General features: G+C 42.0%; 3 protein-coding genes across 3 annotated transcripts; all 3 read right to left on the bottom strand.

Annotated features, from left to right (window-relative positions):
- Positions 1 to 120: 120 nt before the first annotated feature.
- Positions 121 to 1,254, bottom strand: LOC143526256 (hatching enzyme 1.2-like). Its single transcript, XM_077020902.1, has 4 exons — positions 1,137 to 1,254; positions 820 to 960; positions 618 to 735; positions 121 to 508 (listed from the first exon to the last, which is right to left on the bottom strand). Exons 1-4 carry the CDS (start codon positions 1,252 to 1,254, stop codon positions 121 to 123), a joined length of 765 nt encoding a protein of 254 aa, XP_076877017.1.
- Positions 1,255 to 3,559: 2,305 nt separating this feature from the next.
- LOC143526247 (hatching enzyme 1.2-like) lies at positions 3,560 to 4,694 on the bottom strand. The gene is made up of 4 exons (XM_077020892.1): positions 4,505 to 4,694; positions 4,259 to 4,399; positions 4,057 to 4,174; positions 3,560 to 3,947 (listed from the first exon to the last, which is right to left on the bottom strand). Exons 1-4 carry the CDS (start codon positions 4,620 to 4,622, stop codon positions 3,560 to 3,562), a joined length of 765 nt encoding a protein of 254 aa, XP_076877007.1. The 5' UTR covers positions 4,623 to 4,694.
- Positions 4,695 to 18,287: 13,593 nt separating this feature from the next.
- LOC143526236 (hatching enzyme 1.2-like) lies at positions 18,288 to 19,493 on the bottom strand. The gene is made up of 4 exons (XM_077020884.1): positions 19,304 to 19,493; positions 18,987 to 19,127; positions 18,785 to 18,902; positions 18,288 to 18,675 (listed from the first exon to the last, which is right to left on the bottom strand). Exons 1-4 carry the CDS (start codon positions 19,419 to 19,421, stop codon positions 18,288 to 18,290), a joined length of 765 nt encoding a protein of 254 aa, XP_076876999.1. The 5' UTR covers positions 19,422 to 19,493.
- Positions 19,494 to 21,466: the final 1,973 nt, after the last annotated feature.

Below are 21,466 nucleotides of genomic sequence, written 5' to 3'. Positions count from 1 at the left end.
TAGTACATATTGTACAGTCACATGATGCATGACAATTGCATTGTTACATTTTTGATTACACACTAGATCGAGCAACAGAGGAAGTATTGTTTAGAAATTTTACATCATATGATGTCAATTTTAGCAATTATACAGAATTTTGATCCTCTTGACATCAATGGTGGAGAGTTCCTCTCTCTGCCCTATCACCACTGAAGCATCAGGAATAGGAGTGATGGTGTACTGGCCGTTAACAGAGAAAGCAGTTCTTCCATAGTGCATCACGGAGGTGTAGTCATATGGTGTGTTGAGGTTGTTGGTGTTCTCCTTGTTAAAATTGGACTGCATTGATGGGTCAATGTTTTGCCAGTTGATCCTGACATACTTGTCACGGTCGCTCCTGGTATGCTCATGGTAGAAACCGAGCGCGTGGTTCAACTCATGCTCAACGATACCATGGTACACACATCCGTCTTTGCTGAGAGAGATCACCTGAGAACCACCTGTTCTGCCAATAGAAGAGTAGCACCTGAAAGACAGGGAGAAGGCTGTCCTGGTCACAGACATCAAGCAATTGGCAATGTGTACAAAACAGGAATAACAGAAGTAAAATAATTCAAATAGTTTCCTGCTCTCACCCATTTAGGTTCTGAATGCTGATGTAATCAGGTTCAAATGTTCTGCGAACAAAGCGAATGCAGGTTTTGCTGTGGAAGGATGCCATGGCACTGGTAATTACATTCAGGTCAGAAGAAGCTGAAAAAGAACCAAGCAAAAACATTAAGAAATAACATCAACATCAATGTAAAACCTGAACCTGAATCTGGAGGTTTTACTTACAGAAATCATTGCTCACGACATAAGGGACCTGCACTACTCCAGTTGAAGACTTTTGCCAAAAGCAGTTGTTACTCCGGCAGACCAGAGCATTCCTGGTACTTGGCACAAGTATGTCTCCCTCCACCAACTGTTCACTAGATCCTTCATGCAATCATGGACAAAAAAGGAATTTGGGTTGCAAAAACCAAATAACAGGAACTTCAAATGAAATGTTTTAGCATTGTCATAGTAAAATGTTTAGTATTTATCAATATGTTTATACATCTTAAGAGGAAGCATGTTAAAATAAAAAGAAAACAACCAGCAACTTGTCTGACCATTGTTGATGGTGATAATGTGTGAAATGATGTCCACATGCTGATGTTCTGTGAGAGGGAGAGCCTGGTAGAGACCCAGCAGCAGGGCTAGAATGTAGAGAGAGGCTCTGGGCTCCATGTTGCTTCAGTGTGAGGAGATGATCTGGATGCTTCTACACTCTAGCTCAATGTCTGAATACTGTCTATCCTGGCCTTTTATACACATGGACACTTATATGACCACAATCCCATGAACAAACAAACACAGGTGTGACAGTGTGGGACTAATGTTAGGCATTAGTGTCCACTGTCTAATGTATATCACCAAAGGGAGGACACTTGGAACTTCCCCATTAGTCAAATATCTCAATGAATTGCAGTGTGCGGCTGAGTTTGTTTGGCTAATCTCCACTAATGGATGATCTGTAGAGTTTGGTTATCAATGTGCATTGGACTGTTTTTGTTGTCATTTCAGTTTAATCACTATTGTAGGATCTGTTGGAAAGGATAGTTCAAGAATTTTGTCATAGAAGCAGTCGAACAGTCAAGCTTTTCATGTTGGAGATTTTAAGAAAAACTATTGCAACTGAAAATTTTGCTGACATTTTTTGTCTTCACTTCAGGTACACATATGTTATAATCTGTTTCAGAAAGCAAAATCAATTTCTGTCCATTTTTCTTTGAATGATTTGTTGATAAGTAATGGTTCAAAATCAAAAAGGAGTCATTTCCCTGGCTTGTCCAAAGATGCTACAAACATCCATATTTGCAAAATATGAAATTAAATCCAAAATCAAAACTAAAATGCATAAGATTTTGAAGTGCTTGTAAAAGGTTGTGACAAAGGCAAAGACCACATGAATCTAACGCAACAAAACTGGTGCCTTGACCACAAAGCCAAAGAGCCAGCTCTCATGATGAGAACTTAGAGCACCCATTAAACCTTCTGGACTGGTAGTCTCCATCACATCACCCTCTCCATCAGAGAGTGATGATCTCCACTGATGCTATCAGATCGTTCCCCTGCACTTCACACTTTCAGTCTGTCCCACACCTCCACCTTACATCCAGGACCACATCCATGCACCTCAATAGGGTTTTTCAATGGATTTTGAACCATCCTGTCACAGTAGGGATGGGTTCTTAACCATGGAAACAGTCCTGTTGGTATCAAAGTACCATCCCACTTCTGACAAAATTTGTACCAAAGGCTGAGGGCAGCAACCATATATGGTCTTGGACCCAAGTCCTACTCTCAGCAAACACGTGCGTCACCACCAGACCAAAGAGTGACAAAAACCTCAGGGTGCAGCCTGTCTGGATTTGTAATCTTACTTGCCTCTGTGATCATGCTGCCCTGTTACAATTGTCAATTTATCTTTGTATGGAATGAATACTCTGAGCTGCCAGTTGTAAAATATGGAGTCCCACAAGGGTCAATACCATGCCCCATGTAATTCTCATTAGACTACTGTCAGGCACATTTATTTGCAAACAATATATGTGTTTCTATTGTTACGTCGATGATACTCAGTTGTATATATCTTCAAATCCTGATTATGCCTGTAATATTAACAACAATGAGTGAATAAAGGACATAAACAATGGACAGCAACTCACTGTTTTCTTCTAAATTCCAATGAAACAGAGGTTCTACTGCATGAACCCAATGATGCAAAAAGCATGGTCTGGTCTCACAGTGTCCTCATTTCACATCATAACCCACGTGGTCGACTGTACTCTCCACATGGAGGGTTTTCATTAGACCATATAATTATTACAATTACAGCTATTTGTAAATCTTTGTCCTATGAAGACTCTTACTCATCAAACAACCTTACAGCATCAATTTGAGGCTCAGTTACAAGCCCAATTTTTCAATCTAGGATTAAGACTTATTTACACAGCTCTCATTTAGCCTTTTATGAGTAAAGTACAGAGCCTGGAGGCCCAAGTCGTAGTGTGTTCAAGAAAACTGAGATGTTGCCCTTGAGCAAGGCACGTAACCCCAACTGCTCCAGGGCGACGGGCTAGGGCTGCCCACCACTCTGGGCATGTGTTCAACAAAGCCACCTAGTAATCCCTTGTGTGTGTGTGTTCTAAGTGCACAGATGGGTAAATGCGGAGGACAAATTGCGATTGGGGTGAAAATCACAATTGACAAAAATATGGCACACATACTCATAATTAAAGCTCTCAGAGCAAGATGCGATTCATCCACGTATAATGCCATGCTGTGCCCCCCAGCACTGCTGCTCAGACCATTCTGAATACATTCCATTGAACATGATTAATTTGCTTTGAAGTCTTTTATTATATGAAATTAGTACATATTGTACAGTCACATGATGCAGGACAATTGCACTGTAACATTTTTGATTACACACTAGGTCGAGCAACAGAGGAAGTATTGTTTAGAAATTTTACATCATATAAGGTCAATTTTAGCAATTATACAGAATTTTGATCCTCTTGACATCAATGGTAGAGAGTTCCTCTCTCTGCCCTATCACCACTGAAGCATCAGGTATAGGAGTGATGGTGTACTGGCCGTTAACAGAGAAAGCAGTTCTTCCATAGTGCATCACGGAGGTGTAGTCATATGGTGTGTTGAGGTTGTTGGTGTTCGCCTTGTTAAAATTGTACTGCATTGATGGGTCAATGTTTTCCCAGTTGATCCTGACATACTTGTCACGGTCGCTCCTGGTATGCTCATGGTAGAAACCGAGCGCATGGTTCAACTCATGCTCAACGATACCATGGTACACACATCCGCTTGTGCTGAGAGAGATCACCTGAGAACCACCTGTTTTGCCAATAGCAGAGTAGCACCTGAAAGACAGAGAGAAGACTGTCGTGGTCACAGACATCAAGCAATTGGCAATGTGTACAAAACAGGAATAACAGAAGTAAAATAATTCAAATAGTTCCCTGCTCTCACCCATTTAGGTTCTGAATGCTGATGTAATCAAGTTCAACCGTTCTGCGAACAAAGCGAATGCAGGTTTTGCTGTGGAAGGATGCCATGGCACTGGTAATTACATTCAGGTCAGAAGAAGCTGAAAAAGAACCAAGCAAAAACATTAAGAAATAACATCAACATCAATGTAAAACCTGAACCTGAATCTGGAGGTTTTACTTACAGAAATCATTGCTCACGACATAAGGGACCTGCACTACTCCAGTTGAAGACTTCTGCCAAAAGCATTTGTTACTCGGGCAGTCCAGAGCATTCCTGGTTCTTGGCAAATGTATGTCTCCCTCCACCAACTCTTCACTAGATCCTTCATACAATCATGGAACAAAAAGAAATTTGTGTTGCAAAAACCAAACAGGAACTTCAAACAAAATGTTAATATAAAAAGATAACAACCAGCAACTTGTCTGACCATTGTTGATGGTGATAATGCGTGAAATGATGTCCACATGCTGAGGTTCTGTGAGAGGGAGAGCCTGGTAGAGACCCAGCAGCAGGGCTAGAATGTAGAGAGAGGCTCTGGGCTCCATGTTGCTTCAGTGTGAGGAGATGATCTGGATGCTTCTACACTCTAGCTCAATGTCTGAATACTGTCCATCCTGGCCTTTTATACACATGGACACTTATATGACCACAATCCCATGAACAAACAAACACAGGTGTGACAGTTTGGGACTAATGTTAGGCATTAGTGTCCACTGTCTAAAGTATATCACCAAAGGGAGGACACTTGGAACTTCCCCATTAGTCAAATATCTCAATGAATTGCAGTCTGCGGCTGAGTTTGTTTGGCTAATCTCCACTAATGGATGATCTGTAGAGTTTGTTTATCACTGTGCATTGGACTGTTTTTGTTGTCATTTCAGTTTAATCACTATTGTAGGATCTGTTGGAAAGGATAGTTCAACAATTGTGTCATAGAAGCAGTCAAGCTTTTCATGTTGGAGATTTTAAGAAAAACTATTGCAACTTAAAAATTTGCTGACATTTTTTGTCTTCAGGTACATATATAATGTTATAATTAGGGGTGGGACGCGATTAAAAAAATTAATCGAATTAATTGGAAGCTTTGTAATTAATTAATCGAAATTAATTGCATTTTAATCGCATTTCAGTATTTAACATGAGAAATATTAATTTAAGTTTGAATGATGAATGAATCAATGAACATAATCATAAACTTCAACATCTTGTTTATTTTTCCACCAGTCTACTACACAGACCAATATATGTGTAGTGTGCAGAAAACAGTTCAGAACATTGGAAATTCTGACCAAAAATGTTTTGCTCAGGATATTGGAAGAATTGAATAAATCAGAAGATGTTTTTTAATACCATTTTAGATGGTATATTTTTCTTTAATTTCCCAGGCCTCTGCCACAGGCATTTTCATAGTGCCTATAAGTGGTCTTCTGCATGCTCAAAGCAAATGACTGGATCTTCATCATCTATAGATTCATCATCTATAATATGAGCTGTCACACCAAGATCATTCTTGTTGCTAACAGAGGTCCAGTGATCCCCAATCAGAGCCACATTTGTGGCACTCTTCACAATAACCTGTTTTAATTCTTTCCTCATCATACAGCTGCTTGATTTTCTTCGACATTGTCTTTCTGGGGTGAGTTTCCCAAAACGTTCTTAGCGCTAAGTACTTCGTAACCTCGTTCTTACGTACGAGGTTAAGAAGTACTTGGCGCTAAGAACGTTTTGGGAAACTCACCCCTGGACGGTAGTTCGTAACTTGCATCAGTTGACGCAATTCGCAGCGCTTCTTGTAAGCATTTATCTTCGACCACAGGGAGCGGACAACACAAATAATGTGACGCGTCATGTATAAACGCGTGCGGAGTTGCGCGCTACGGCCACTCGCGAAAGTTTAATCCAGACTTAATGGTCCAATGAAGGTACTTTAAAAACCAGGACATTTCCTCACTTTAAAAAAAAACCCGGGACGCCCGGGACAGGATGTGAATTACGGACGTTTGGTCACCCTATCGTACTAGGAATACATTTAGCAGCTAAGTTATCATTACTGACCTGCGCGTTAAGCTGGGCGTACACTGTGCGATTTTTGGCCCATTTTCAGCCAATTTTTCACTCGTTTCGGCTCAATCGCGTGTCGTGCATCATATAGTTCACACAGGTAAACGAGGAGCGATTCACACCTCACGACCAACTCCCAATCAGAAATCGTAGCGTCGCAAGAACATCAAACATGTTTGAAATTCAAATCGCTCCTCGTGAGAGTATCGCACTGTTGAAGCAGCTCCACGAGCCAACTCTCCCTGCGATTTAGTCGTACAGTTTGAGCTGGAGCTGAGTACACGATTTAAAATATCGCACAGTGTATGCCCAGCTTTAGCCGCAACATGTTTTGCGTTGAGGTGGTAATGAAGGGTGGAAGTGCTCCTGTGATAAGCGAACTCCTTCCTACATAAAGTGTAAATAACACTATTTTTGTTTGTACTTCCATCTGGAAGTTTCATATTTTTTAATTTCCCATCCACAGGCGTAGCCTCTTCAGTCATCTCCATCATGATCTTATTGTGTGTCCATAATCTGTATGCCCGGAACTCGCGTACTGAGAAACATTCCATGGTGCAAAAAGTGTCTCGTGCGTTAAATGCGTTAAAATGCGTAAATTTTTTTAGTGCGTTAACTTTCCTGTAATTAATTAATCGAAAATACCGCGTTAAAGTCCCACCACTAGTTATAATCTGTTTCAAAAAGCAAAATCAATTTCTGTCCATTTTTTCTTAGAATGATTTGTTGATAAGTAATGGTTCAAAATAAAAAGTAGGCATTTCCCTGGCTTGTCCAAGGATGCTACAAACATCCATATTTGCAAAATATGAAATTAAATTAAATTAAATTAATTGGCAAAAGTATAAAATGCATATGTAGTGGCGATTTCTGTCTAACGCCAATGAGGATGGTGGTAAGTTGTTCCCGACACGCAGTCAAGTAAGCACTCACAGACAGAGAAATAAAAATAGGATAGGCATAGACAGACAGATATGTATAAAAATGCAAACATGTCAGGTAAGTATACCACTAATTTATGTGTATTATAAGTTACCATCAACATGATGTACAATTCACAAATATGGCTCCAACACACTGGCCCCTAATTGTCACTGTTACTGCAGGACAATTCTAAACCATAATGAAAGGGAGCCATACGTACTCAATAAAGGCTATACAATACAGGTGTTCCAAAACCTAATACACAATACATTAGCCCATACACAAAGGTAACCATAAAAAACCAAGAAACACCAAATGAAATGCTAGTCTTACATTTTGTTTCCATTCGGGTCCCCCCCCCCCTTTTTTGTTTTTTATTTCAGTAAAGTTAAAAAAGGTAACTGATCAAGTCCAAGTCCAATGTACATGTAGCGCCACCTGTGAAAGTCCGTAGGTGTAAGTGTATGGGCTGGTGTGAGAGCACGCACAGGAATATTTAGATTTGTCAGTACTGCAAGTGTGCAATCAGAGCCTCTCTGAAGGTGCTTCATCACCTTCGAGAAGAAAGCAAAGCTTACTGATGGGTCTCTGCAGCACGTTGGTCTTTGTTTGCACCAATACGCTTCGCACAAGACCTTTGGGGCCAGGCAGGGTCTTAACCACCCTACCCAGGGGCCAAGAATTCCTAGGTGCTGCTGGGTCTACCAGCACCACAATGTCATTGATTTTGAAATTCATTTCAGTGTGGAGCCACTTCTGTCGTTCTTGCAGTAGTGGAAGGTATTCCATAGTCCACCTTTACCAGAACTGATCTGCCAGGTATTGGACATATTTCCACCATTTCCTGCTGTACACATCATTTTTACTAAAGAGACCAGGAGGTGGCAACGGTTCACTCTTCAACTGCAGTAGGTGGTTTGGTGTCAAGGGTGTGAGATCATTTGGGTCACTAGAGGTTATAGTAAGCGGTCGGTCATTGAGAATGCATTCCTTTTCACAAAAGGCTGTTTGCATCATTTCGCCGGCCAGTGTTTGTTATCGTACAATCGAGAGAAGTGTCTTCTTAACCAGGCGGATAAGTCTTTCCCATGCTCCTCCGAAATGAGCTGCATATGGTGGATTGAACAGCCACTTGACATGGTTTTTTAGCAGGAATTCCTGAATCTTTTCTTTATCCAGCTGATTCCGTGCCATTTCCAGTTCCTTCTGTGCGGAGGTGAAGTTGGTGCCACAGTCTGTTCTGATGGTAAGCACCTGACCTCTCCGACACAGGAACCGCCGGACTGCATTCATGCAAGCACTGGTATCCAGACTCCATGCTACTTCTAGATGGATTGCCCGGCTTACCAGACAGGTGAAGAATACTCCCCAGCGCTTTACCCGTGAGTGACCACTCTTGGCCTCCACCGGACCAAAGAAGTCAATACCCACATGGGAAAATGGTGGCAAGTTGGGAGTAATCCGATCCTGTGGCAATTCCACCATTTTCTGCATTCCAGGTCTGGCCTGCATCCGTCTGCAAAACACACAAGATCTAACAATGTGTCTAGCACAAGAGTTAGCCGAAGGGAGCCAGAATTTTTGTCTAAGTTTTGATAGCATGTGATTTCTTCCTGAATGTCCATTTTGCTGATGAATATCCCTCAGGATCAACTTGGATATATGTGATGACTTGGGGAGTATGATTGGATTCTTTGTGTTTACGGATATCGGTGCTTTACCTATCCGTCCTCCAACCCTCATGATGCCATTGTCAATGAATGGATCCAGTCTGAATACAAGGCTATCAGATTTCACTGGTTTGTTCATTTTCATCAATTTCAATTCTGCATCCAGGTGGCAGTGCTGTTCATAACAAATGATTGCCTTTTCTGCTTCATCCAAATCATCCACAGTTAAGCATTTTTGCTCTTGCTCACCTTGGCATGTGGATGTCACTTTGTCTCTGTCCTTTCGACTTCGATGCAGAAGGATGCGTTTGAGCTTCAGCAACCAGGCAACAGCTCTAAGTAGTTTCCTCCAAGAGGAGAAGTACTGAATCAGGGATGAAGTTGCATTAATCTCCATCTTCACACAATTGACAGTAATGGCATGTTTTACCTCTACAGCACAGCTGGGTATGTAGCTCAGATCTTCTGGCATATCAGGCCAATCTGATTCCCTTCTTGAAAGCAAGGGAGGACCGTGGAGCCATCTGTTGGATGCCAAGAGTGGTTCAATATAGAGTCCACGTGAGGCATCATCTGCCGGATTGTCCTTCGAGCAGACATACCTCCACTGGTGTGCTTGCGAGAGGCTGTGGATTATTGCAATGCGGTTAGCAACATAGGTGCGGAACCTTTTGGTTTCGTTGTGAATGTATTTCAGCACAGTTGTAGCAAGGACCTCACAGCTGTTACTTACCCACTTGTTTAGGGTAAATCCTCCTTGGGCGCATGCTTCCCTAAGGTTGTGCGTAAGCTGGATAGCCTCCATCACAGATGCCACAGATCGAAGGCAGTCATCTACATAAAAACTATGTTTGATGGTGTCAAGAGTTGTTGCACTAAACTGCTCTGAGTTGTCAACTGCTGTTTTTTTTCAGGGCATAATTGGCGATGCTTGGAGATGACACAGCACCGAAAAGATGAACCTTCATCCTGTACGCTTCCAATGGCTTGCTTGTATCCCCCTGTGGCCACCAGAGGAATCGGAGGAAGTCACAGTGATGTTCATGAACACGTACTTGACAGTACATTGCCTCGATGTCGGCCATTACAGCAATCCTTTCTTCTCTAAATCTCAGAAGAACACCCAGCAGTGGATTCGCCAGGTCCGCACCCTGGAGAAGTTCTGTGTTCAGTGATTTGCCCTTATAAGATGCAGAGCAGTCGAATACAACTCTCAACTTGCCATTCTGCTTGTGGTAGACTGCGTGATGAGGTATATACCAGACCATTCCATCATTCCTTTGCAGCTGGCATGTAGGCACCTTTTCTGCATAGCCCTTGCTGAGCACATCTTCCATAAATGTGGTGTACTCACTAGCGAAAGCAGAATCTTTCTTAAATTTTCTAGCTAGACCCACTGTACGTTGTACTGCCATCTGCTGGTTGTCTGGCATATGTACAGCTTCATTGCGAAAAGGTAAAGATAAATGATAGCGACCATTTCTAAGCACGACTGACCTTGTCGTCACATCCATGAATTTTTTATCCTCAACGGACATCTCGGTTTCCTCTTCACATTCCTTTTCAGGGAAATCATGGTTGTATTGTCTAATAAGCGTCTCTCTTATGTTCTCCAATGTGATTCGGTTAACTGTTGCGGGTCCCTTGTCACCTCTTTCCATAGCAGCGCAGGAATTGAGTGGACCATTGACCACCCATCCAAGTAATGTCCTGACTGCATATGGTCCATCATTTTGGCTATTTAAAACATCCCATGGTTCCATCGCCTTCGGTACGTCCATGCCGATCAGTAGCTCTATATCAGCATCAATGCTGTCCAGGGTTATGCCACTGAGGTACGGCCATCTTTTGATGTCGTTTGCTGTAACCAAATGGTCCTTTGACACTGGGATTTTGGCTTGTGTGTATACAATGGGTAACTGAAGGAACACACTGCCATCAATGTTGCCAACTTTAAGACCTTTGAGCTCATAGCATCTCACCATTTGCTCCTGTCCCATCGTTTTCAGGGCCACCTCAGTCCTGCGTCCGCTGACGTTAAGCTGGTGCATGAGCTTGTCAGAGCAGAAAGTTGCTGAGCTGCCCGGGTCAAGGAATGCGTAGGTCATTATGGATCTGGAGCTTTTGGGTGACTCAATGATGACTGGCACAATGGCCAATGCACAGTGACTGGCCCCTGTAACATGACTAGCTGAGATGAGTGCGCTATTAACAGGCGCCTGAGTTTTGACAGTATACTCACAGGTAATGTTCAGTAAGGTATGATGTTTATGCTTGCACAGCTCACAAATGGCCCTATTGAGGCAGTTCCTGCTAAGATGTCCTTTTTTAGACACCCAAAACAGTAGCCATTTCTCTTCAGATATTCTACTTTCTCTTCATGTGCCTGTGATTTGAAATTTTCACAGTCAGTGATGTCGTGCCTATCTGAACAGCAACTGCATGTCATTGACGCTGGAACGTGCTTGTTGGTTTGCTGCGTCTTAGCTGTTTGTGCTGTTAACTGAGGGTTAGACAAGGTGACAGAGGTCATGAAGCTGCTTCCACTCTTTTGAGACTTTGCACTAGGCTTGGCTCTAGAGATGGGCTTGCTGATTGGGTTATCTCTGATGTCACCAAACACTGGATGGAGTAAGATGGTAGACTGGCGTTCTATGAACTCCACAAGATGAACGAACTTAATCCGTGTGTTGTTTTGTTGGGATTTTTCATACACTGTGGTTCGCCAGCGTTCACAGAGTTTGTAGGGTAATTTGGAGATGAGCAGTTTAAGATTAGATGTTACATTCAGTTCATCCAAATGGTCCAGATTTTGCATGGCAGTAAGACATTCTCTTAAATATAGTACATATTCAAGGAGAGCCTTTCCATCATCAACTTTCAGTGTTGCCCAATTAAAAGCCTTGTCTAAGTATGCATTTGCAATTTTCGTTTCATTTCCAAAATGAGTATCAAGAGCTTTTTTGCCTTGGCATAACCTTGGAGGGCATCCATATGCATGCACCTTTTGACGATATTCTTTGCTGGGCCATCAGTGAACTGCTCTAAAAAGTACAATCTGTCTTAATAATCAACAGTATTTTTTTCAATAGAATGCTCAAAGGCAAGCATAAACGGCTGGAATGACAAGGGATTACCACTAAAAGTAGGCACTTCTCTTTTTAGTAAAATGGAAAGATTTAGCTGTCTCACCATTATTTCTGTAAGGTCTCTCTGCCTGTTCAGCTCTGTGTCGGTGGCTGGAGTGGTGTTGATTCCGCCACATCGTTGCTGCTGGTTTGTGGTGGATGGCGCGATACCCCTGGAGCTGCTTTTTAGATGTTGCACTGCTCGCTGGAGTGGTGTTTTAGGAACAGCCGCCACAGGTGCAAAGTCGAGGGGAGAGAGGACAGGCTTACTCGACTCCTCCATACGGGAATCATAATACTCATTCATAGCGTTACCTGAAGTGCTGGCAGTGCTTTACTCCATGCCTCCAGAGCAGCCTTCTCGGCCAGTGCCATCTTCGCTGCAGACGAGGCCCTCGAAGACCTAGAAGTCCTGGAAACGTTAGAAACGCTGTCCTGTGGCTGTATGGTTGACTGCAGTTTGTTTTGTTCCATTCTCCAAATGTTCACTTTTTCAAGGAAATCCTCAATGTCCTGCAATTTTCCATTGAACCAGTCCGTGTCACTTTCGGTTTCATCCTCCAACAGTAATGATTGCACTTTGCAGTGTGATGTTTTAAACGACTGAATACTTAGCAACAGTGCCGTCACCTTTCCTTCAACTTGTTCCATTTCTCCGTTTTGAACCAACAAAGTCCGAATTTCATTGATTTGTTTCGTGCAGACACTTAACTTGCCACGGCGGGAGGCAATCTTGATCTTTACTAACTCAGCCGGGTCTTGTACCATCTCGCATTCCGACATTGTGATTTAACCCTGATGAGATCCGGGCGTGGTCTACCTTCTTGGGGTCCAGCAGGGTGTGGGGGACCCATTGCATTTTTTGTTAAAATAATCAGCAGATTTAGCCCAATTGCAAGTAAAATAAACAATACATATGTTAAATTAGTTTGCTCTCATTTATTTATTAGTTACTTTTTTATTAAAATGTAACACAATAAGGAAATGAATCATAAATCATGCTGGCTGACAGGCTGGTCCTATGGCTAGCTGCTGACGGGCTGGTGCTAACGGAGCTGGCTGCTGCTCATCCTCCTTTTCATTATCACTATCAGACTCTGATATTTCAGAAATGTGATCCTGAAATTTCTTCTTCTGAATCACCCTCAAAATCCTCTGTCTCTTCCAATAGCAGCTGTAAGGCAGTCTGAACTGAGAATCGCTTTGCCATCTTTTATAGCATTTTTAGCATTTATAGCATCATGTCCCCATGATTGGATGAAACACACACTCACACACACATACACACACACACACACACACACACACACACACACACACACACACACACACACACACACATACAGGTCCAGAGAGGAGGGAGGGATAATGAGGGCTGAGAGAAAAGATGCTTCTTTCAGATCTCACCCCTTTGTCTCTATAGAGATTCTTCGTCTGCTGTCTGACAATATGCAATCAACCCCTGATGTGACAACCATCAAAAGTGTTGATGGTTGCTCACCTTTGCATGCCAAACTCCTCTGTCCTTTGTTTGTATATCCTTTAAAGTCATACAGACGACTATCAACTACCCAACCCAATGTTGATTGCCCACTTTGACTAGCCCAGGGCCCAGTGGACCCTGGACCCTGTATGTAATACAAATGTGAAGGGGGGGGTACGGGGGGGTGGTCATTGAAAATATTTTCTGATTTATGTTGCTCACAGAAAATGAGCCAAGGACCAATGAATCTCAGTTTGAAAAAAAAAAGGCAGATGCTATTTGCACCCGGGTATATGCAGCAGTATGTGTTATTTGCACCCGAGTATATGCAGCAGTGTGTGCTATTTGCACCCGGGTGTACATAGCAGTGTGTGCTATTTGCACCCGGGTATATGCAGCAGTGTGTGCTATTTGCACCCGGGTGTACATAGCAGTGTGTGCTATTTGCACCCGGGTATATGCAGCAGTGTGTGCTATTTGCACCCGGCTATACGTAGCAGTGTGTACTATTTGCACCCAACATTTTGATTTATCAAAGATTAGTACTATTCTTTTGTGTTCCATTTTACTTACAAATTATTTTACAAGAAGTGAAGATACTTTTATTTGGGGTTATGGGGTAGACCTGTTTGAATTTTGTTTTTCACTTGTGAGTCTTTTTCTTTACCATGCTTAGAATTTAAATAGCAATTTAATTATCCTAAGTCGCTTACCGCTAATTGCAGTAATCACATGGTAAATACTACATGTAATATACACTGCCAGTGATAAATAATGTTAAAACAAAATGTAACACAAGTTAATATCTGTCTGTAGCACCCTGATATGTACACCACATTGTATGTGTCACGTTATGGTCCCCGACCCCTCCCTTTGGGCGTGTGTTTACGTCGTCTGCGTCAGTGGATCTCCGTGGGTGCGGTTGCGTCCTGTGATAATTCGTTTTACCTGTGGCTCGTCTCGTCATCATGTGGGGTTTATGTAGTTTGTCTATTTAATGTGCGTTCACGCAGTGTCTTGTGCTCGTCGTTGTTTGAGTCTACGTGTCTCTATATGAGTGTTAAACGTGCGCTGTCTGCGCTATATGTGTAAAGACAAATAAAGTAACGTCTGTAGCGAACAGGATTCTGTGTCTCGTCCTTCACCCAGTCGCCAGCGTTACAGTATGATGTATACAAATATTCTTCCTGCCAGTACATTATCAGCCTCTTTAATTTTATTTAATTTCACAGAATGCAGAAGACAGATTCTATGACTAATTCATTTTTTCTGGATGGTTTGTACATTTTTTAAAGAAATAAATTGGGGTTTTTATTATTTACATCATGTTTAAATAAATTTTAATTTTGTGCATTGGATGGTAGCCCTCTTCACTCCATAATCTCAGTGCTCTCTGGAATTCCTCACAACTGTCGAAGGAGTATCCTTCACAAATGTTCTTTAGCTTTTCTTCCTTCTTGGGAGAAAACACAAATATTAGCTTATATAAAATAGTCATTACATTATAAGTCTGGCATATTGACTCTGTCATGCAAAAACCTTAATTCAAAAGGACTGTACATCTTTTGTTATACACATTCATGTCCTTTGTGTGTACTGAAACAACACAAAAATAGAGAACAAAAAGACAAAGTTATATAATTTTACACAAAACTCAAAAAATAGACTGGACAAAATTGTTTTTGTAAGATAGCAATGCGACTGTCACGTAGGGCTACACCCCCCTCTCTGTCACTTCGGGTTCCTGTCCTTGTGTCTGTGTTGTTCCCTGCGTGTCTGTCTCCATGGTTTCCCCTCGTCTGACACGCCCGTGTCATCAGTGTCTTCACCTGTGTGTCTAGTTTAGTTCTGTGTATTTATAGTCCCAGTGTTTCACTTATCGGTTATTGGTTGTTTTGTTCTATTTGGTTAGTTTGTGCTCTTGTTATTCATGCTCTTTGGTCGTGTTGTGCTCTTGTTATTCATGCTCTTTGTTCAGTGTTCTACGCTTCCTGGTCTGTGAGTTCTACTCATTTCGTTGCTCAGTCGTCTGTGTTTTCTGTAGCCTGATTTTCTAGTTTGTATGCGTTTACCCCGTGTTTGGTTTAAAGTGTTCGTTCGGTGTCTTAGTTTAATTCTTAGTATCGTCATGCCTGTTTATTTGTCAAACCTGGATGGCTCGCCCGTTATGACCCCTGCCTGTTTGAACGACTTTGATCATGATCATTCCTCTTAATAAATCTCGCTCTCCTCAGCGTTTGTGTCTGCCTCCAAGCTCTGTAGCGCCAGTTAGTGTTGCCACCTGTCCCGGTTTTCACGTCGCTGTCCCGGTTTGTCCCGGTTTTCCTTCTTTTTAATATTCGGTCCCGGCAAAAAATAAAAATCATTTAATGTCCCGGTTTTCACTAGGTTAGTTCAAACGACTATTTAGACTGTTTCTGCACACTTGAAATCTGTCTTTTTTTTCTCGCTGTGTCCATTTTACACCCCCCACCCGGTAACACTTTACGTTCGCCACTATTATGCTCCTATTAGCTCAAAAATATATCAGTGTTCGTTGGATAATAATTCTCACACTATTTCTTAAATATATATCTTAAAATGTAAAGTTAAATTGAGTGATGGACCTTTTATACATAACTATTAACCAAATTCTGCTTACCGTTTCCTACTGTCTCCGTTTCGGTTCCTTTGAATTTGCGCCTTTTCGCTCCCGCGCATTCATTGGTAGACATGCGCAGATGGGTTCGCTTTTTTTTTTTTTTAATTAAGGGGTGAAAATAGCCTCGCTGTGTGGCAAATGCTACTTGTACCCGGGTGCAAATAGACACTCCGAAAAAAAAAATTGTAGAATTTTTTTAAGCTGATTTTTTAAAAATGGGTCCCACAGACCCTTGGACCATATAAGGGTTAAACGCAGTCCACAATCACTACAGTCTTTCAACTTTTAAAGTCCTTCGAGTATCGGTTTTCACACACCCTGCTTGCTTGCTTTCCTTCCTAATTTATGCTTCCATTTCATCCTTTTTTGCACATCCACAGGAAAACATCCAACGTATCCGAAGCAGGGTGAAGTAATCCAAGATATTTCAGAGCAATCCTTCTTACCGTCGGGTTAGAAAGTTTTCAGACTTTGTAGTGGCGATTTCTGTCTAACGCCAATGAGGATGGTGGTAAGGTGTTCCCGACACGCAGTCAAGTAAGCACTCACAGACAGAGAAATAAAAATAGGTAAATTTAATTCCTCAGTCCGGTTTTCTTTCTCTGTCTGTGAGTGCTTACTTGACTGCGTGTCAGGAACAACTTACCACCATCCTCATTGGATGCATGCATAAGATTTTGAAGCGCTTGTAAAAGTTTGTGATAAAGGCAGAGACCACATGAATCTCATGCAACAAACTGGTGCCTTGAGCAGAAGGCCAAAGAGCCAGCTCTCATGATGAGAACTTAGAGCACCCATTAAACCTTCTGGAGTGGCAGTCTCCATCACATCACCCTCTCCATCAGAGAGTGATGATCTCCACTGATGCTACCAGAACATTCCCCTGCACTTTACACTTTCCGTCTGTCCCACACCTCCACCTTACATCCAGGACCACATCCATGCACCTCAATAGGGTTTTTTTAATGGGTTTTGAACCATCCTGTCACAGTAGGGATGGGTTCTTAACCATGGAAACAGTCCCGTTGGTATCAAAGTACCATCCCACTTCTGACGAACTTTGTACCAAAGGCTGACGGCAGCAACCATAGATTGTCTTGGACCCAGGTCCTACTCTCAGCAAACACGTGCATCACCACCAGACCAAAGAGTGACAAAAACCTCAGGGTGCAGCCTGTCTGTATTTGTAATCTTACTTGCCTCTGTGATCATGCTGCCCTGTTACAATTGTCAATGTATCTTTGTATGGAATGAATACTCTGAGCTGCCAGTTGTAAAATATGGTGTCCCACAAGGGTCAATACCACGCCATGTAATTCTCATTAGACTACTGTCAGGCACATTTATTTGCAAACATGATATGTGTTTCCATTGTTACGTCAATGATACTCAGTTGTATATATCTTCAAATCCTGATTATGCCTGTAATATTAACAACAATGACTGAATAAAGGACATAAACAATGGACAGCAACTCACTGTTTTCTTCTAAATTCCAATGAAACAGAGGTTCTACTGCATGAACCCAATGATGCAAAAAGCATGGTCTGATCTCACAGTGTCCTCATTTCACATCATAACCCACTTGGTCGACTGCACTCTCCACATGGAGGGTTTTCATTAGTCCGTATAATTATTACAATTACAGCTATTTGTAAATCTTTGTCCTATGAAGACTCTTACTTATCAAACAGCCTTACATCAATTTGAGGATCAGTTACAAGTCCAATTATTCAATCTAGGCTTAAGACTTATTTACACAGCTCTCATTTAGCCTTTTGTATGTAAAATACAGAGCCTGGAGGCCCAAGTCATAGTGTGTTCAAGAAAACTGAGATGTTGCCCTTGAGCAAGGCACGTAACCTCAATTGCCCCCCGGGCGGCGAGCTAGGGCTGCCCACCACTCTGGGCACGTGTGCAACAAAGCCTCCTAGTAATCCCTTGTGTGTGTGTGTGTTCTAACTGCACAGATGGATAAATGCAGAGGACAAATTTCGATTGGGGTGAAAATCACATTTGACAAAAATATGGCACACATACTCATAATTAAAGCTCTCAGAGCAAAATGCGATTCATCCACGTATAATGCCATGCTGTGCCCCCCAGCACTGCTGCTCAGACCATTCTGAATACATACCATTGAACATGATTAATTTGCTTTGAAGTCTTTTATTATATGACATTAGTACATATTGTACAATCACATGATGCATGACAATTGCATTGTTACATTTTTGATTACACACTAGATCGAGCAACAGAGGAAGTATTGTTTAGAAATTTTACATCATATGATGTCAATTTTAGCAATTATACAGAATTTTGATCCTCTTGACATCAATGGTGGAGAGTTCCTCTCTCTGCCCTATCACCACTGAAGCATCAGGAATAGGAGTGATGGTGTACTGGCCGTTAACAGAGAAAGCAGTTCTTCCATAGTGCATCACGGAGGTGTAGTCATATGGTGTGTTGAGGTTGTTGGTGTTCTCCTTGTTAAAATTGGACTGCATTGATGGGTCAATGTTTTGCCAGTTGATCCTGACATACTTGTCACGGTCGCTCCTGGTATGCTCATGGTAGAAACCGAGCGCGTGGTTCAACTCATGCTCAACGATACCATGGTACACACATCCGTCTTTGCTGAGAGAGATCACCTGAGAACCACCTGTTCTGCCAATAGAAGAGTAGCACCTGAAAGACAGGGAGAAGACTGTCCTGGTCACAGACATCAAGCAATTGGCAATGTGTACAAAACAGGAATAACAGAAGTAAAATAATTCAAATAGTTCCCTGCTCTCACCCATTTAGGTTCTGAATGCTGATGTAATCAGGTTCAAACGTTCTGCGAACAAAGCGAATGCAGGTTTTGCTGTGGAAGGATGCCATGGCACTGGTAATTACATTCAGGTCAGAAGAAGCTGAAAAAGAACCAAGCAAAAACATTAAGAAATAACATCAACATCAATGTAAAACCTGAACCTGAATCTGGAGGTTTTACTTACAGAAATCATTGCTCACGACATAAGGGACCTGCACTACTCCAGTTGAAGACTTTTGCCAAAAGCAGTTGTTACTCCGGCAGACCAGAGCATTCCTGGTACTTGGCACAAGTATGTCTCCCTCCACCAACTGTTCACTAGATCCTTCATGCAATCATGGACAAAAAAGGAATTTGGGTTGCAAAAACCAAATAACAGGAACTTCAAATGAAATGTTTTAGCATTGTCATAGTAAAATGTTTAGTATTTATCAATATGTTTATACATCTTAAGAGGAAGCATGTTAAAATAAAAAGAAAACAACCAGCAACTTGTCTGACCATTGTTGATGGTGATAATGTGTGAAATGATGTCCACATGCTGAGGTTCTGTGAGAGGGAGAGCCTGGTAGAGACCCAGCAGCAGGGCTAGAATGTAGAGAGAGGCTCTGGGCTCCATGTTGCTTCAGTGTGAGGAGATGATCTGGATGCTTCTACACTCTAGCTCAATGTCTGAATACTGTCCATCCTGGCCTTTTATACACATGGACACTTATATGACCACAATCCCATGAACAAACAAACACAGATGTGACAGTGTGGGACTAATGTTAGGCATTAGTGTCCACTGTCTAATGTATATCACCAAAGGGAGGACACTTGGAACTTCCCCATTAGTCAAATATCTCAATGAATTGCAGTGTGCGGCTGAGTTTGTTTGGCTAATCTCCACTAATGGATGATCTGTAGAGTTTGGTTATCAATGTGCATTGGACTGTTTTTGTTGTCATTTCAGTTTAATCACTATTGTAGGATCTGTTGGAAAGGATAGTTCAAGAATTGTGTCATAGAAGCAGTCGAACAGTCAAGCTTTTTGTGTTGGGGATTTTAAGAAAAGCTATTGCAACTGAAAATTTTGCTGACATTTTTTGTCTTCACTTCAGGTACATATATAATGTTATAATCTGTTTCAGAAAGCAAAATAAATTTCTGTCCATTTTTTCTTAGATATGATTTGTTGATGAGTAATGGTTCAAAATCAAAAAGGAGTCATTTCCCTGGCTTGTCCAAGGATGCTACAAACATCCATATTTGCAAAATATGGAATTAAATCCAAAATCAAAACTAAAATGCATAAGATTTTGAAGCGCTTGTAAAAGGTTGTGACAAAGGCAAAGACCACATGAATCTCACACAACAAAATCATGCTTTGACCACAAGGCCAAAGAGCCAGCTCTCATGATTTGAACTTAGAGCACCCATTAAACCTTCTGGAGTGGCAGTCTCCATCACATCACCCTCTCCATCAGAGAGTGATGATCTCCACTGATGCTACCAGAACATTCCCCTGCACTTCACACTTTCAGTCTGTCCCACACCTCCACCTTACATCCAGGACCACATCCATGCACCTCAATAGGGTTTTCCAATGGATTTTGAACCATCCTGTCACAGTAGAGATGGGTTCTTAACCATGGAAACAGTCCTGTTGGTATATGTAACGTAGCTCGCGCTACGGAGCGAGGAGACGGACACAATCGCTGAGAGGAGCGAGATTTATTAAAGGGAATACCATACTCATCGTCAGAAAGCCAGGCAGGGTCGATCACAGGAGGGCAGTCCGAAAAACATGCAAACACGGGCATTACAAAACAGGGGAACACGAGTAACAGGCGAGGAATCAAAAGACAGGGACACAAAACGGTCGGGTACAACGCTGAACAAGAACTTAGTCAAAACAATCAAACAAAATACCAGACAAAGGACAAGGGAGACTCAGGGGCTTAAATACAAGGAATCTAACGAGGGGCAGGTGATGACAATGACACAGGGGTGTGGTAACAAACGAGAAATCAAAACCAACGAGCAGGGCGGGACAAACAGGCAGGGAACACGGACATGAGGGAACCCAGAGTGACAGCTACGAGAGGGGGCGTTGCCCTACGTGACAGTATCAAAGTACCATCGCACTTCTGACAAAATTTGTACCAAAGGCTGAGGGCAGCAACCATATATGGTCTTGGACCCAAGTCCTACTCTCAGCAAACAATTGCGTCACCACCAGACCAAAGAGTGACAAAAACCTCAGGGTGCAGCCTGTCTGGATTTGTAATCTTACTTGTCTCGGTGATCATGCTGCCCTGTTACAATTTTCAGTTTATCTTTGTATGTAATGAATGCTCTGAGCTGCCAGTCATAAAATATGGTGTCCCACAAGGGTCAATACCATGGCCAATGTAATTCTCATTAGACTACTGTCAGGCACATTTATTTGCAAACATGATATGTGTTTCTATTGTTACGTCAATGATACTGAGTTGTATATATCTTCAAATCCTGATGACGCCTGTAATATTAACAACAATGACTGAATAAAGGACATAAAACAATGGACAGCAACTCACTGTTTTCTTCTAAATTCCAATGAAACAGAGGTTCTACTGCATGAACCCAATGATGCAAAAAGCATGGTCTGATCTCAGTGTCCTCATTTCACATCATAAC

The sequence above is a fragment of the Brachyhypopomus gauderio genome, chromosome 1 (assembly GCF_052324685.1).
Source record: "Brachyhypopomus gauderio isolate BG-103 chromosome 1, BGAUD_0.2, whole genome shotgun sequence".
Classification (NCBI taxonomy): domain Eukaryota; kingdom Metazoa; phylum Chordata; class Actinopteri; order Gymnotiformes; family Hypopomidae; genus Brachyhypopomus; species Brachyhypopomus gauderio.
This window is presented reverse-complemented; position numbering and strand designations above follow the sequence as displayed.

Excerpts from the sequence above, each read along its gene's own strand:
- LOC143526256 (XM_077020902.1), bottom strand. The coding sequence starts at position 1,254 with ATGGAGCCCAGAGCCTCTCTCTACATTCTAGCCCTGCTGCTGGGTCTC. Across the intron at positions 961-1,136 it reads CATTATCACCATCAACAATG|GATCTAGTGAACAGTTGGTG; the intron begins GTCAGACAAGTT and ends GATTGCATGAAG. Across the intron at positions 736-819 it reads TGTCGTGAGCAATGATTTCT|CTTCTTCTGACCTGAATGTA; the intron begins GTAAGTAAAACC and ends GTTCTTTTTCAG.
- LOC143526247 (XM_077020892.1), bottom strand. The coding sequence starts at position 4,622 with ATGGAGCCCAGAGCCTCTCTCTACATTCTAGCCCTGCTGCTGGGTCTC. Across the intron at positions 4,175-4,258 it reads TGTCGTGAGCAATGATTTCT|CTTCTTCTGACCTGAATGTA; the intron begins GTAAGTAAAACC and ends GTTCTTTTTCAG. Across the intron at positions 3,948-4,056 it reads AGCATTCAGAACCTAAATGG|GTGCTACTCTGCTATTGGCA; the intron begins GTGAGAGCAGGG and ends TCTGTCTTTCAG.
- LOC143526236 (XM_077020884.1), bottom strand. The coding sequence starts at position 19,421 with ATGGAGCCCAGAGCCTCTCTCTACATTCTAGCCCTGCTGCTGGGTCTC. Across the intron at positions 18,903-18,986 it reads TGTCGTGAGCAATGATTTCT|CTTCTTCTGACCTGAATGTA; the intron begins GTAAGTAAAACC and ends GTTCTTTTTCAG. Across the intron at positions 18,676-18,784 it reads AGCATTCAGAACCTAAATGG|GTGCTACTCTTCTATTGGCA; the intron begins GTGAGAGCAGGG and ends CCTGTCTTTCAG.